This window comes from Aquarana catesbeiana, linkage group LG07, assembly GCF_042186555.1.
Source record: "Aquarana catesbeiana isolate 2022-GZ linkage group LG07, ASM4218655v1, whole genome shotgun sequence".
NCBI lineage: Eukaryota > Metazoa > Chordata > Amphibia > Anura > Ranidae > Aquarana > Aquarana catesbeiana.
The window spans coordinates 92,971,648-92,988,768 of NC_133330.1; the positions used below are offsets into that span (position 1 = coordinate 92,971,648).

Sequence of the window (17,121 nt, forward strand, 5' to 3'; positions counted from 1 at the left end):
AAACAAACTTGGATTTAGTTGCTATGGGCAACAGCATGTGGCAAAAAGTTAATTTTGAAAGCAAAACACAGTCCTTTCCTCGTTATACCCCAAACTTGGCAAAACAGGCAAAGTCCCCCCTCTCTGATGGTTGATAGGGGCGACAACCAGCAGGTTAACCGTGAAGGCGGATCTCGGTGGGACCTCCAAATGTAGCGGTGTGTTGCCACTAGTTACTAACATCCACCATATGTCCACCATGTCTTCCGGCTTCTCCCAAGGCAGCCGAGGAAGCCGTGGAGGGGTGAGTGTGGGGGGAGACTGTCACTGTGGAGTTTTAATTTTTTTACAGTTGTATTTTTTATTTTTTTTTGGGGGGGGTCTTTGGTAAGATCTCAGAGGTCTAAACAGACCCCCATATCTCTTTTTTTGAGACAGAGAAAGGGACTGAAGATAGTCCTTTTCTCTGCAGTACTCTTCTTGAATGAATAAGGAATCTGTATAGAGATTCCTCTCATATTTATAAACTGACAGTCTGATACATAGTAACACTCACGGTTTACTATTATCGGCTGTCAGTGGACATTTAGGAGTGAATCATAGTGATCGCTGCCTGCGCCCACTGTGCTACATGGTGGGGGGTGGTAAACACATGTTTACCAAGCCCCCCAAGCCCAAACTTCACCCGCACCTGCACTGCTCCCCCCTCCCCCCGCCGCGATCCCCAGCATGTCAGATTGCCGGAGAAGAAGTTGCAGTTTGCCGGAGGGGAAGGAGGGATGCCGCTCCCAGGATGGATGGATTGGGGGTGCAGGGGCCGGTATGGGGGGTGATTGGGGGCACACATCTGGATCCCCCGAGCCCCATGCAGCACCTGAAGCTGGTGGGAAGGGCAGAGCAGGGATGCCGGCTTATGATGGTAGCTGCAAAACGAAATTGCGGGGGCTCAGATCCAGTGGAGGGGGGTTCTCAGTGCTGGGGATGAAGAAGGGGGTGAAGGGGATAGTAAAGAAGAGTGGGGGGGAGTAGTTTTAGGTGGAAGGGAGCTGCGGCGGGGTGGAGAGGCTGGGGTCAGGGAAGTAGCGGCATGGGGGGGGGGGCGGTCACATTTAGGGTTAATAAGTCTGATTAGCGGGTTGTAATCTGCTGATCAGAGTCTGCTGAACAATTCTGCTATAAGTTTATGGTTATTGATCATGAGCTTATAGGAGAGGGAGAAAAGAGGTCTGTATGGTGTATGGACTTGGCCACCTGCAGGCACTTCTGTAGGTCCGTACGGCGTATGGACCTGGCTGTGAAAGGGTTAAAGTGAATTTTAGGGAAAATAAATCATTCAAGTATGATGCCATATATCGCCATCATGTAAAAGGGATTACATTCTGCAGAGCAGTTAACTCCCTGGCCCAGCTAAAATGTTTCTTCTCAGGTTCAGGGCATTATAAGATCCATCTCCAGAACAATGGTCTCTCCTTCCCACAAATGTCTTTGGAAGAGGCTCCACCCCGAAGTCTTACAGAAGCTTTGTGGGAATCTTGCTGGGGCTCAAGTTACATTCATGGAGACTGAGACAAGTCCCAAAGCACTTGGAGCAGCATGGGTGTGAAGATCATCACCCACACCCTTGCCTATTGAGAACTCTGGGCAACAAACGGTCTGACAGAGCCATTTCCACCAGAATGCTGAAACTCTTTACTTGTGTTCATTCACCAGTGTCTGCCCACTACTTTCTAATTGCTACTCCATGAGTAAAGCTTATTACTGGTTCTGTTTACTGTGAAGCCACTATTTTATCTGTGTTGGACATAGTTTTATCCTTTGTTGAGCCCTGATAAAAGCAAGTGGTGCCCCCAAACCTTGGCTGTTTTTATATGACATTTTTACCAACAATTCAAATGATCTTGTGCTCTTTATCCTGTTTTGGTCTAGAGATCCCTTCTGTATTTCTGTAGTTTGAGCTGCTGTTGGATGCTCATCAGAGGAGGCCTTGCTGTGTAGGATCTGCCTTGCCGGAGCTATTGAGCTTGTTTGAAGTTTTTTCTTCATCTGAGTACACTTGCGAGTCTAAAAGTTCCCAGTGCCTCTTTTGAGTATGTTGTTCTAAAGTCAAAACCTGAAAAGGGCTAAACAAGCTTCACCTTCCCAAAAGTAGCAGTACTCATATCTGGCAACTGACTGATCAGTTATATTTTACCTACAGATTTTCTTTAAAGCTGTAGTAAAGTCTTTTTATTGTTTTATGTTTATTTATACCTACATGTAAGCCTATAATTATCTGTAGGTACAATTAATATCACCTAAATGTGCACCGTTCAGGAGATATTTACTTTAGTAGCAGCCGGTAATGTGACCAGCGCATGCGGACTGTGCCACGGCTGTGGCTCCCATGCGCATGTGCGGGAATGACATTATCACAGCTCGACCAATCAAACAGCCGAAGCCCGCGTACCCAGAAGTAAGACCGGGTAAAGAAGGAAGCCCTATCAGCGGTGCCAGAGAGCCGCTGGAGGGCTTTGTTTTAAGGTAAGTGTTTTATATTGTGCTAATATACGATGCATACTAGCACATTTAACTTGCAAGTGGAAGATTTTTTTCTTTGTTTTTTTGGCGGTATACTACTGGTTTAAATAACAACTCTAGTGAAAATTTTGTGTAAGGACCCTGCCTCAAACAGGAGTGTTCTTATTCTTAATTTAGTAAGGCAGCTAGACTGTGGTCATCGCAAGCTCCACATTGCTATAGTTTATGTATTTGTTGGGTTTCCCCTAAGTTCAAAATAGTGTTTGCTTTTGTCTGTTGCTGGAGAGTATCCTCAATAGAGCAAGAAGAAACAATAGAGTTTAGTTAAGAATATTTATTTCTGTCTGGCAAGTCACTAGGTTTGTTGCCAGTGGTGAATACTGAGGAAGGATAAAATATTTTGGTGACCATGGAGAAGGGTCCTTGCCTCCTGGGCTGTTGTCAAGAGAGGAGGTAGTGTTGGAGGTCCTTGCCTTTCAGACCTGCTACCTGGAGAGTTGGGTTGCCACCTTTCCCGTAATATATGGGATTGGCCCAGATTTGATGATGTAGTATTGTTTCCCATATTGTTTCTTTATGGGATGCAATTTGTCCCGTATATCCACATCTGTCCTGTGGCCCCTGCCCCTCACCCGCTGACTGCATCTGCCAATATTCCCCCCCTGCCCTAACATTAGCTGACCATAAAAAGATGGAATCTTTGCTGATGCCAGGTTTGAGGTGTGGAAAGGATCAGCAGTAATACTAAAGCCTAGTACACATGGCGGGTGACATCAGGCAGTTCAATAAAAAACAGCCAACATTCTGCCCATGTGTATGGCAGCTGGTTTTGGCCAGCTTCTGTCGGACGAGCATGCTGGAAAAACAGCAGCTGACTGGCTCCCGATCAGCACTTTCAGTCAATGGTTGGTGGCAGGGGGTGAGGTTAGCAGTGTTGGAAGAGGATTGTGGGGGGCGAAAACACAGGTAAACAGTGTTGGAAGGGGGTGTAGAGGGAAGCAGCGTTTGAAGAGGGTGGAAAAGGATGCAGAGGTGAGCAGTGTCGGTTGAGGGTGGCAGGCAATGCAAAAGTGAGCGGCGTTGCAAGAGGGTTGCAGAGGGTGTAGAGGTGAGCAGTGTTGGAAGAGAATGACTTATGATTCAGAAGTGAGCAGTTTTGGAAGAGGGTGGCAGGGGATGCAGAGGGGAGCAGCATTGGAAGAGGGTGGAAAAGGATGCAGAGGTGAGTAGTGTCGGTTGAGGGTGGCAGGCGGTGCAGAAGTAAACAGCGTTGCAAGTGGGTTGAAGGGTGTGTAGAGGTGAGCAGTGTTGGAAGAGAATGACTTGGGATGCAGAGGTGAACAGTGTTGGCAGAGGGTGGCAGGGGTTGCAGAGGTGAGCAGGGTTGGAAGAGGGTGGCAGGCGGTGCAAAAGTGAGCAGCATTGCAAGAGGGTTGCAGGGGGTGTAGAGGTGAGCAGTGTTTGAAGAGGGTGGAAGAGAATGCAGAGGTGAGCAGTGTCGGTTGAGGGTGGCAGGCGGTGAAAAAGTGAGCAGCATTGCAAGAGGGTGTAGAGGTGAGCAGCGTTGGAAGAGAATAACTTGGCAATCAGAGGTGAGCAGTGTTGGAAGAGGGTGACAGGGGATGCAGAGGTGAGCAGTGTTGGAAGAGGGTGGCAGGGGATGCAGAGGTGAGCAGCATTGGAAGAGGGTGGAAAAGGATACGGAGTTGAGCAGCGTCTGTTGAGGGTGGCAGGTGGTGCAGAAATAAACAGCGTTGCAAGTGGGTTGAAGGGGGTGTAGAGGTGAGCAGTGTTGGAAGAGAATGACTTGGGATGCGGAGGTGAGCAGTGTTGGAATCGTGTAGCAGAGGTGAGCAGCGTTGGAAGAGGGTGGCAGGCGGTGCAAAATTGATCAGCATTGCAAGAGGGTTGCAGGGGGTTTAGAGGTGAGCAGAGTTGGAACAGAAAGTGAGGCCCGGAACGAAAGGACTGCAAGGAGGGATAGTGTAGGGCCGGGCATGACAGTGTGTCTAAGGGAGACACATATGGGGTTAATGTGGAAAGGAGTAATGGGAGTGGCAAGAAAGGGGAAGGTAAGAAAGAAGTTTTTGCCAAAGGGGAGTGGTTATATTTATAGAGGGGGCGGTGCAAAGGGTCAGTGTGAAGATGAACTTACAGGAGGAGGCAGTTTTTCTCACTGCTCCTCCATGATGGCAGAGATTGAAGCAATACCAGAGTGGCTGCAGAGACAGGCGCGGAGCTCATGGAGGATGAGGCAGACGGATCCCCGTCAGGTGAGGTGTCCCATCGCGGAGGTCGCGGCCTCCAGCGTGCTTGTCACCAGGGCCTGCATCTAGACCCATTCACCTCCCCAGAAGCCCGACAGAGGAGCGATCGCTTCCCCCGGCAAAAGAGCATCAGCCACAGCTTTCAGCAGGCCCTGGGTGGTCCACACGCCGCCTGCCTAATCCAGTGGGTGGGGCCACGGGCCAACATGGCGCCGGTTCCCCGCACGGACATCGTGGGTCAGGAAGCAGGGCGGCATCCCCATCCGCACACAGCGATCAGAGGGGGGAGATGATGAGGGACGGAGAGCCGAGCAGAGACACGGAGGTGGTGGAGCGGGAGATTGGGAAGTCGGTGAGGGGGCGGAGCCTACCGGGACAGCACTCGGTGGGACAAGATGGCGGAGGAAGAACAACACATGACAGCCAGGACATCGCCAGGTCAGGTCAGTGACGCCGGTCTGGAGAAGGAGGAATTTCGGGGGTGAAGCGGGCCCCACAACTGCCAAGCACCATGGCCTTAGGGATTTCATCTCCCGGGGGGCTTGCTATGCCACCCATCCTGGAACAGGACGAGAGGTCAGAAGGGAAAGCATCAGGGGAGGAGGAACCACTAGTACCAGCGATGGAGAGCAACGCGGCGGCTGTTGGGGGAGCTCCTGGTCAGCCCGGTAAGTCAATGGTTAATTTGTCTTTGTCTGATGCATTGCAGGATGTGTTAGGGGTGGTAGCTGCGGGTACGGTTAGGCCAGCAGTTCCTTTGATACAGTCAGGGGGGATACGCTGGGCCAGCAGGGGGCAGGGCACAGGCAGCTGACGGATTTATTGGAGGGCCTGCGGGCGTTGTTAGGTAGATTTGAGGCAGTGGTTGGAGGAACTGGGGGATCTGGGGTGGAGATGCCCCCGGCAGCTCCGATACCCGTGCAGTCAGGGGTAGGAGTGGTCACCGAGAAGGCAGGGGAAAAAGGGGATACGGAGAAGGCGGAGAGGACCAATATGGTCAGGACTGCGAACGCGGCAAAGTGCGAAGTATACCTCTACTTCGAGGGCCTGCTGGGAGCTCATCTAAAACAGGAAGTCCGGGATAAGATTTACAAGGGCGAGTATGTGGAGATTTTTCGCTACTGCCATTGGAAAAAATTAACTTGGACAGGGTGAAACCTGATGATTCCAAGAAGGAGAACGAGGAAAGAAGGAGGTACAGGCTTATACCGTGTACATTTGTTAACTGGCTGCAAGCGTTTGCCATTATGGTGAGCGTTATTGGTGAGAAGAACCCCGAGCATTGCTCGGCTTTGTTCTGTTACATGGACGCTATAGGAGGGGCACATGGGGTGTACGGTGGTACTGCTTGGCTTAGATACAACGAGCAGTTCAGACAGCGCAGAGCAGGCCGCCCGTCTCTGCATTGGGATCATAAAGATATTAGCCTCTGGATGAGGCTTATGTCTTCAGCGAGGGCCCCGCCTCAGTTTTTTTCAGGGGAAGGCCGGGGGTACACATTCCTCAGGACTGCCGGCCGGAAAGAAGTGGGGAGTATGCTGGCAGTGCAATGAGGGCTCCTGTAAATTTGGAGCAGCATAAAAGTTCAAGCACGAGTGCTCTGGGTGAGGGGGAGCCCATATATTGTCCAGGTGTTTTAAGAGAGGGAAGCATGCCGGTGACTCTGCTCAAAAGAGGGACGACGCCGGTGAGGGTGGAAAGGATGCTTCCTTTTCTAAGTAAGTATCCAGACAGGGAAGCGGCAAAGTTATTGGCTTCGGGGTTTCAGGACGGTTTTAAGAACCCGTGTTCGTTGGCGATGGTTCTGCCAAAGGCAAGGAATCTGACATCTGCTTTACAGCATCCGGGGGTGGTGGAGGACAAATTGGGAAGAGAAGTGGCCATGGGGCGCATGGGGGGGCCCTTTGCCAACAAACCCTGGCAGGATTTGGTGGTGTCACCATTGGGGGTGGTGCCCAAGAAGGAACCGAACAAGTTCCGCGTGATACACCACTTATCTTTTCCAAAAGCCATGTTCGCGGCTTTCAGCTCGTTTTTGGAGTGGGTGATTAGGGAGGTTTCCGGCTTAGGTTCAGTCATACATTATTTGGATGACTTTTTGTGTATAGGCCCCCCTGCTTCCTCTGTGTGTGCGATTCTACTTTCCACGTTGCAGCACATCGCAGGCAGGTTTGGTATACCATTGGCCGCAGAAAGAACGGAAGGCCCAACGGCTGAACTTAGCTTTTGGGGATAGTAATAGACTCAATGGCGATGGAGTGCCGATTGCCCAGAGGTAAGTTGGAGGACTTGCAGAGGGAAATTCGGGAAATCCACGGACTGCGGAAAGTTCAGTTGAGGACTCTGCAGTCGTTGCTGGGTAAGTTGAATTTTGCCTGCAGGATCATCCCCATGGGGCAGGTATTGCCGACGGCTGTCGGCAGCCACCGCGGGGGTAAAGGCCCCGACTCATTTTATTCGCCTGACCGGGGAACACAGGGAGGATTTAAAGGTGTGGTATGAGTTTTTAGCCTCATACAATGGCAGGGCGGTGTGGATGTCTGGCCCGGTGAGTAATTTCGATGTAGAGCTGGTTACAGACGCTGCAGGCTCCATGGGCTATGGTGCATTTTTCCAAGGGCAGTGGAGCGTGGACCCCTGGCCGCAGTCTTGGGAGAGGGCGGAGTTCCTTAAGAATTTAGTGCAACTGGAACTTTTCCAGTGGTGCTGGCTTTGGAACTGTGGGGGGAGGCATGCCAGATTCTAAAGTTGAGAATAAATTGTGACAACATGGGAGTAGTGCAGGTGGTCAATCGCATGTCTGCGTCACCACAACCAGTTATACGGCTTTTGCGGAAACTGGTGTTGAGGTGTTTGAGATTAAATATTTTATTTATGCGGTGCACATCCCGGGTGTCGACAATTTGCTAGCTGACTCCTTGTCTCGATTTCAATGGAACAAGTTCAGGGAGCTGGCTCCGGGTGCACAAAAAGGAGTTCCTTGCCCGGACTGGATTTGGGAGCTGCCCTTGGAGTCACCGCGGGATGGATTCGGCAGTCTAAGTGAGTCCACTTGGTCAGCCTACGCGAAGGTATGGAAAGAATGGTCAGGGTTGGTACAGGAGGCAGGGGCTGGGAAAATGGGGTCTGACGGACGGTTACTGGTATTGTATTTTGTAGCTAGGAACATTGAAAAATGTTTTTTCGGTCTCTTCCATCGATAAAAAAATGGCGGGCTTATCGTTTCTTTTCAAATTAATGGGAGGGGAGGACTGGAAAAAAGATTTTGGGTGAAGCAGGCCATAAAGGGTTATCGAAAACAGCATATGTGGAAGGATGTGAGACGGCCTGTCACTTTTGCGAACCTGGGGTCCGTATGTGCGATGTTGGGTTCAATATGTAAATCGCGGTATGAAGCGTTGCTGTTTACAGCAGTGTTCTCGCTAGCATTTTTGGGGTTTTTCGGACAGGGGAGTTGGTTAGCCCATCGAAGTGTTTGGCAGTGGGCCTGTTGGGAGCAAGATGTGCAGGTGGAGGTGGATAGAGTGTGTTTGCGGCTGCCCAGGTCAAAAACTGATCACCAGGGTAAGGGTGTGGATGTGTCGCTGTTCGCATTACCTGGGTCTAGGGTGTGCCCTGTTGAGGCAGTGCGTGAATTTCCGAAGATTAGAACAGATGGGGCAGGGCCATTCCTGAGGCATGAGGATGGGTACTACTTGTCAAAGTTTCAGTTCATATCAATTTTTAGGAAATGTCGTAAAGCAGCTGGGTTGGACGGGGCAGGGTACGCTTCACACTCCTTCCGCATAGGGGCGGCTACAGAAGCTGCCAGATGTGGGTTGGATGAGGCGGCTGTGCGCAGAATTGGAAGATGGGATTTGTGAGATTTCGGTCTTATATTAGGCCTCATTTGGCCGTGGAATAGATATAAAAAAAAAAAAAAAAAAAAACTATCTTGGATGTTTACAGGAAAAGGAGGGTGCATGTGGGATTCGCATGTTGTGATATGGTTGTGTTAAGTTGACAGGTGTGTTGCTGCCTTTATGTTATTTGTTTGTCGTTTCAGATGGAGGTTCAGTACGCCTTGTCTGGATCATAGGGCACTCCTAGGTGTGTTGGGGGGCCAGGAGAGGAGACGTAAGACCGGATGGCAGGCAATTGGGTATTTTCCAGGAGGGAGGCTTATCGGAGATGGTTGGGGATACCCGGGATGAGGTGGGGTAGAGTGATGGTGGAGGTGGAGAGGTACGTAAGGCTGGATAGACCACCTGACGTGTTAGTGATACATGAGGAATGATTTGGGGATCCGGACAATCAGGGACCTGATCGCGGATATTAAATCCGATTTCACGCACTTGCGCACTAAATTCCCGGGTACCCCTTTTTGCTGTGGTCTGACATTGTGGCTAGAACGACATGGCGTTGGGCTAGATCTGTGGTGAGCATCAGTAAGACGCGTATCAACAAAGTAGTGGGTAGGTTCGTGGCACAGAATGGGGGTATTGTGATTAGGCACAGAGAGCTTGGAAAAAATGTGGGGCTCTACTTGAGGAGTGATGGAGTTCGTCTCTCTGAAGTGGGGATTGACTTATGGCTATGGGTTTACAGGAAGGAATAGAACGGGCCCTGAGGGTGTGGAGGTGCCCTCAAGGGTAAGGTTGTCACCCTTTCGGGCTGTGGCGGTGTTCTTCTGGTGGTCTTTGACGGTGGCAGTAAACGGAGGGATCAAAAAGGGGTGGGGGGCTCATCGTTTGTATGTGCCCCTCCGGTGTATTCCTGAACGGTGGATGGAATACTGGAATGGTTGCACTGTGGGAAGGGGTTGTCTCCGAGCGGTCACAGCTGGAGGCCTATCAGTTTGGAAAAGGTCCCACAGTGCATTGGTGTGGTATGTGGTTATACGTGGTTAAAAGGTGGGTCACCGTCAGAGACCATCAGACTGGGGTTAACAGGTTATGTTATTGTTTATTATATTTATATATACAGTATATATAATATATATAGTGGTTTGGAGTTATTTAGTTGGTTTGTTTTAATAAAATAGGCTGTTATGGCCATTTTACTCCATAAAATATAAGTGTGGTCTCATTATTTGAGGTGGGTAAGGTACGGGTTGGAGATAAGTGGGTAACAGCAATAAGAATGAAGGGGACATTTAGACTACACTGGTCAAGTGAGGCCCGGAACGAAAGGACTGCAAGGAGGGATAGTGTAGGGCCGGGCATGACAGTGTGTCTAAGGGAGACACATATGGGGTTAATGTGGAAAGGAGTAATGGGAGTGGCAAGAAAGGGGAAGGTAAGAAAGAAGTTTTTGCCAAAGGGGAGTGGTTATATTTATAGAGGGGGCGGTGCAAAGGGTCAGTGTGAAGATGAACTTACAGGAGGAGGCAGTTTTTCCCACCCTCCCGCCCTAGATATGTGTGCAATGTGTCCGTGTGTACTTGCTGCTCTGTTTTTAATTTATTGCAGGAAAAGGAAGAAGGTCGTCATGACAGCGGATAGGTGCCCTTCAGGGCTATGGCGGTGTTCTTCTGGTGGTCTTTGACGGTGGCAGTAAACGGAGGGATCAAAAAGGGGTGGGGGGCTCATCGTTTGTATGTGCCCCTCCGGTGTATTCCTGAACGGTGGATGGAATACTGGAATGGTTGCACTGTGGGAAGGGGTTGTCTCCGAGCGGTCACAGCTGGAGGCCTATCAGTTTGGAAAAGGTCCCACAGTGCATTGGTGTGGTATGTGGTTATACGTGGTTAAAAGGTGGGTCACCGTCAGAGACCATCAGACTGGGGTTAACAGGTTATGTTATTGTTTATTATATTTATATATACAGTATATATAATATATATAGTGGTTTGGAGTTATTTAGTTGGTTTGTTTTAATAAAATAGGCTGTTATGGCCATTTTACTCCATAAAATATAAGTGTGGTCTCATTATTTGAGGTGGGTAAGGTACGGGTTGGAGATAAGTGGGTAACAGCAATAAGAATGAAGGGGACATTTAGACTACACTGGTCATGACTTGGGATGCAGAGGTGAGCAGTGTTGGAAGAGGGTGGCAAGGGATGCAGAGGTGAGCAGTGTTGGAAGAAAGTGTGGCAAAGGATGCAGAGGTGGGAAGTGTTGAAAGAGGGTGGCAGGGGATGCAGACACAAGTGAGCAGTGTTGGAAGAGGGTGACAGGGAGTGAATACAGAGGTGAGAAGTGTTGGAAGAGGGTGATGGGGGATTCAGAGGTAAGCAGCGTTGGAAGAGGGTGGCAGATAGATGCATGGGTGAACATCATTGGAAGAGGGTGGCAGGGGGTGCAAAGGTGAGCAGCAGTGGAAAGGGTGATGGGGGTGCAAATAGGTGTGAGCAGAATTAGAAAAAGACGGCAGAGGATGCAGCGGTGAACAGTGTTGGAAGAGAGTATCAGGGTATACAGAGGAGAACAGGGATGGAAGAGGGTGGCATGGGATACAGCAGTGAGCTGCATTGGAAGAAGGTGGCAGGGGGTGCCAAGGTGAGTAGCATTGGAAGAATGTAGCAGGTGGTGCAGAGATGAGCAATGTTGGAAGAGGTTGGCAGGTGATACAGGGATAAGCAGTGTTGAAAGAGGGTGACAAAGGATGCAAAAGTGAGCAGCATTGGGAGAGGGTGGAAGGGGATGGAGAGGCGAGAAGTGTTGGAAGAAGGTGGCATGGGGTGCAGAGGTGAGCAGCATTGGAAGAGGATGACAGGGAATGCAGAGGTAACCAGTGTTGGAATAGGATTGCAGGTGGTGCAGTGGTGAGCAGTGTTGGAAGAGGGCGGCAAAGGGTGCAGGAGTGAGCAGTGTTGGAAGAATGTGACAGGGTGAACCCCAATGCTGGGGTTGTACACTTGCATTGTCTCAGAAACTGGGTTTTGGACTGTTGGAAGGCACTAGAGTCCCTTCTCCACCTGCAGCAGAGGAGTGATCATGCAAAGACTGGCGATGTTAGTGACAGCATGAGTGAGTGGGGAAGACCTACACTGAATGACACACCTAGCACTGCATGGGCTGGACAGATGTATCGCCTACCTATTGTCTGATATGTATGTCTATTTATGCAATAATAATTACATGGCTACAAGTAGATCAAACAACATACATAACAGGCACTAGGTAGGTGAAAAATGTTGCATTCACAGAATTTTAATAACTGCATATACAGTAAATAAATGTACAGGAATGAAACAAATATATTTTTACTGTATTTTGAATGGGCTGCCTTAACCCAATGCTGGGCCCTTACTGGTGGGAATAGAAGGTTTTGGAGGAAAACATTCAGGCCCTGGTCTCACTAAGTGTGGCCTAATGGGGAGGACCTGTGCTGAATGGGGCTCTGAGCTTAGGGTCTAGAGAATTTACACTGCCTTGCTGGAGGGAAGAACCAGAAGAAGTACTGCAGAAGGTAACTGCCTGTAAAGAGCATCTTGGGAAGAGATTGTTCATCCTGAAAGGTATTTATGCTACCCAGTTGTAAAGTGTGGAGCCATTTTTTGCCTATTTTATGGGGTATCCTAAACCATAGCCCTCTTTCCTGAATCTATCATGCCTTAATATATTCTCTGAAACGTTTGTAGCCAAGGTCAGCTATTATGCTTATAAGTTAGAGACATTTTCTGTGTTGTTAATGTGGGGTTGGCTTCCTCTAGTGTTTGCTGGACTCTAAGGGTGAATTTCTTCTCTTCCTGTGTGAGGACATAGAGCAGAGCATCATGGGACGTGTAGTTCAGAATGCTGAAGTGACACTGCCAGCAGGACTGATCTGAACTACAAGGAACAGAATGCTGGGTGCACACAACAGACTGCTGGGAGAGGATCTAAAAAGGGCTGTCGCGGCCTAGATCAGCCTCTCTGGACTCTGTTTTGACTCTGCCAGCAGGAGGTCTGTGTGACAGGGAGTTTGCTGACGATTTGTGGCCTACACAGCGGGGAGCCGGACAGCTATACCCAGAGGGATCTCTGCGGACAGCATCACTTCTTCAGTGCAGTGGACCGGCATGTGTTACGGCTCATCCAGAGGCGCCTGAAATTCAGAATCCAGTGAGCTACAGCGTGGTGTGGCGGTTGCCATTTTTAAGAGCAAAGACACAGAGAGAGAGTTCCAGCAGAAGTCTTCTCATCATCTGCACCGTTATCTAATCCATCTGAGATTTGGAGTGGTGAGCAGGCATAGCCCATGTTATATAGTTAGGGACACTGCTGTTAAACTACACTCACATAGCTTAGCTATAATAGAGAAGTTAAACTCTCTATTATAACAGACACAGCCAGTAGATGCCTAGGCTCAGTACACATTACTGATTTCAGTAGCCATATAGCCTTATAGGGTTATAAAAAGAAGGAAGTAATACTACTACCAGGGTTAATCACAGCTTTGCTAACTTTGCTACACCTTGCCTTTTTGGATTACTTTATTCACAACTTAAAAGAGGCTAGCTGAAGACATCTGGATTTCAAGGAATACCCTTTCTCACCTTTTTATAATTTTCTCTCATCATCTGCTCAAATTGCATTGAACTGCTAAAGGGAGCCATCCTATTGAATATAATATTGTTTATATTGTTTTCAATATTGTGCAGGATTTGCTGGTCTGTGAGTTGAGGAGGCAGAAGGGAGAGACCTGACACATAAGATATTGTGCCAGGTGTCTACTCTCCTGTTAACCTGTTCACATAGGTCCCTGTATTGAGTTAATATCTCTGTTCATCCATATTTCAGGGAACCTTAAAGGGTGGTGTGTACAGTAGTGTTTCTATTATTGAACAAAGTTGATATACATATGTATCTTGTGTTTTGATACTACAGTAAACATATTTGAACTGTTTCTTTAATATATTGTGAGTCTCTATTTACTACCACAGCTGGTGACATGCTAGAACCAAGGGTGTCAGAGGTAAGGAGGATTTGCAGAGTTGAGGTAATCCGTGGGGTACAGAGTCTATTAGCAGCCAGTACTGGGGTATCGCTACACGTTCTAAAGTGCATTGCTTTATCCACAGTCAAGAGTCAAGGATTTCACCCTAATGCCCTGTACACACAACCGTTTTTCCCGTCGGAATAAACTCTGAAGGTTTTTCCGACGGAGTTCCGACGGAATTCCGCTCAAGCTGTCTTGCATACACACGGTCACACCAAATTCCGACCGTCCAGAACGCGGTGACGTACAACACGTACGACGAGACTAGAAAACGGAAGTTCAATAGCCAGTAGCCAATAGCTTCCGTCTCGTACTTGCTTCAGAGCATGCGTTATTTTTGGTACGTCGGAACAGCATACAGAGGAGTGGTTTTCTTGTTAGGAATTGGTTCCGTCGGAAAAATTTAGAATATGTTCTCTTTCTAGGTCTGTCAGAATTTTCAACGTAAAAAGTCCGATGGGGCATACACACGATCGGAATATACGATGACAAGCTCCCGTCAGACTTTTTCTGTCAGACATTCTGCTCGTGTGTACACGGCATAAAAGTTGAAATACTAGTCCTCCAAGCTACCTGGGGGTCATCTGCCCAGAGGAAAGTGGATCCAGCAGTTGAACAGGAAAAGGTTCTGCCCATACCCCTGAAAGCTTTAAAGTCCCATGCCAAACACCTCCCATCATATTTCAGCTTTCTCTGTATTAAAGTTTTCCATATATTTCAATAATTCACGCAACGCAGGCAGAAGTCTGTGCCCTGTTTGGATAGTATGGCTGGGTTTGAATGGACCTAAATATTTGCCTGGGAACATACTGGCCAAGTGCTTTCCAGATTCAACAACCCCTCTCTGGCTTTTGAAAGAAGAAAGTTGCACAGAAAGTTGCACAGTGCAGAAATGTTTAAAGGAAATAGATTTTCGTGAGCTTTTCAGGCGCTTTTGTTTTAGTGTGAAAGCGCCTCAGTGTGAAAGGGGTCTAAATGTAAAAAAAGTGAAGGGACCACCTACAGCATCTAGGTGAGTGTGATATCACCATCCATCCTGGGAGATCCCAAGAAAGTGCTAAGAGAATATGCTTTTGCACTGTGCTTGGGTGCCCTTTCCCGGAACCTGGAAACTTCAGCATTCTTCAGGATTTCATCAGAAACATCATGATGTACAAAGGGTAAGTATACTGTATTTTATAACTTTTTCCCCTATAGGTGTTTATTCTTTATTTTTTAATAAATGCTACTATTTACAATGGGGTAGGAGGCCCTAATATAATTAGACAGACCTTGCTTTTTACTGCAAGGTCCTCCCCAGGTAAAAAAAAAAAAAAAAAATAGGTTTAAAGATTCACGGAATGTATACTTTCTCATTAAAACATATATCATTTTGCATAATATTCTTTTTTGGTAATTTTGTTTCAAATACATTGAGAAGATCTATGGTTGCAGTTCTAATGCATTACACATATTTACCCTACAGGACCTATGGCTTGTTACTCTGCTCCACCTGATATTAAGGAGAAATGGAAGGCAGCCACTATAGAGAACAAAACAGGTCAAAGCTACAGGTGCAGTAAACATAATGATGTACGAGTCTTGAGTAGCAGAAATAAAATATCTCCAGAAGCGGTGGACATTTGCCAATCAGACATCAGGAACCTTATCCCAGCAAATATCAGACACAAGTATGGCAGCTCTTTGGTTGAGCAACTCATTTCGCCGACACAGGTAAGAACAATTATTAGGCAAATATTGCAATTTTCAACATTTCTGTTTATAAAGTGCAGATTTTGAATCTGTCTTGTGTAGGTGAGAAAGAGCCTGGCAGATGTGGAGCAGAGAACAAGGAACACCCCTAGAGTCACCCTGACACATGTCACTTTGAAACCCTGGCTTATGGAGGAATATCCACATAGGATATATTATGAGCTAAGTCACTGCCTCCGCAGTAATGTCTTTCCAGGTGATGGTCCATCTTGTCTTAGATTTGCTTTGTTTACACATTACATTTCTTCTGTACTAAGAATATACCGTATACCATAGGCAAACTTTTATGCCATATCAGGAGTCTGAAATGAAGACAGCTTCTCCTGCATGTCCAGCCCAAGGACCCCTAGTAGTGATAACAGGTGGCACTAGAGTAGCACAAATGTCTGCAGTGCATATCTGAACTCATTGGAATTTGGAATTGTTGGTGCATGTGGCAGCAGAATGTCAGATTGCAAACAAGTGCAGTGTTGAGGATTGAGACAGGTCAGAAAATGGCGGACAGCAGAGAACAGAGTGTGGAGGCAAATACATCATTTGAGGGACAGGGCAGGGCCAACAATGGGCAAGAATGGGTCCACTTAGGGTCAGCTCGAGAGCAGGTCAAAGATACCATTCAGCATTAATCCCATGCAGAGCTTAAATAGATGGTGTGGTGGCCACACCAGCACCAGGTATGCATTTTTGTGCGCAAACATGTGGTCAGCAGTAACTCTATGTGACAACATACCACCACCAACAACCTTTCTAGAAACATATATATATTATTATAGTTTTCTACTATATACCTTGTCTATTCATGTACCATTTTGTGAATCTGGCAACAATACGTCTTGTGTATGCCATATAAAATGATGTAGCCCTCTCACCCTTTCCTTTTTCCAGGGCTTATGACCCTTGTCTGAGGTGCTTTTAGGTTTGCTTTCTTTTTGGTCTTCCCTCACAATCAAAGTTCACACTGTAAATGTAGACGGTCTGCTGCATACAAAATTAAAAATATATCCAAAAAATGCCCCAAACTGGGTACACAGGGAGAAGCAACATACACAATGGTGGTTAAAAAGATTTCACCGTTTATTCTATGATGGAGAAGGACTTTTGAACAGTTAAGAGATAAAGTTAGATCATGTGTCAATTGCCTGAGAAAGAATACATCTTCATGCCTAGCAAGGTCACAGCTGACTGTATGCCTGGAAAACGAATAAACATTGTGTATATTTGTGTGAAAGCAGCTGAAGCAAAAACATTTTTTGAGGGAGAACCCAGCGTATATAAAAATATAAAAAAGCATAATTTAAAGCATACCTCTGAGCAAGGCCCACTTGCTCAACACTATTCTGGAAAAGCACCTCCCACCTCAGAAGACAAACCTAACCCATCTCAATGTCAAGGTACTCACCAGGTCCGAGATGCTGAGAGCGGCTCCCCTTGCAGCTGAGTGCGCTATACCCCTGCAGGTGGCACAGGGGGTATCGGGCACAGAGAAGCACGGGTCGCCAGGCACTAGTAGGGGCTTGCGTGTAGAACTTCCGTCTGGTAGTAAGTCTGTGCAGGGTACACCCGGACTGTGATCGGCAGAGGAAGCAGACTGGGGCTCCGACACCTTGGTCCTGAAGTAGACAACTGGAACAAAGTATGTAGAGAAGCCAGGGGGTCAAACACAGCAAGCCGGTAGGAAGGAAGTCCGTTTAAACAAGCCAA

General features: G+C 47.8%; 1 protein-coding gene across 1 annotated transcript in view; it reads left to right on the plus strand.

Annotated features, from left to right (window-relative positions):
- The window catches only part of CIMIP4 (ciliary microtubule inner protein 4), an 86,715-nt gene that overhangs the window by 22,053 nt on the left and 47,541 nt on the right, over positions 1-17,121 (plus strand). The window contains exons 2-3 of the mRNA XM_073591390.1: positions 15,134-15,381; positions 15,463-15,616. Of these exons, the coding sequence (XP_073447491.1) occupies positions 15,134-15,381; positions 15,463-15,616 (402 nt within the window). The remainder of the gene's footprint in view (positions 1-15,133; positions 15,382-15,462; positions 15,617-17,121) is intronic.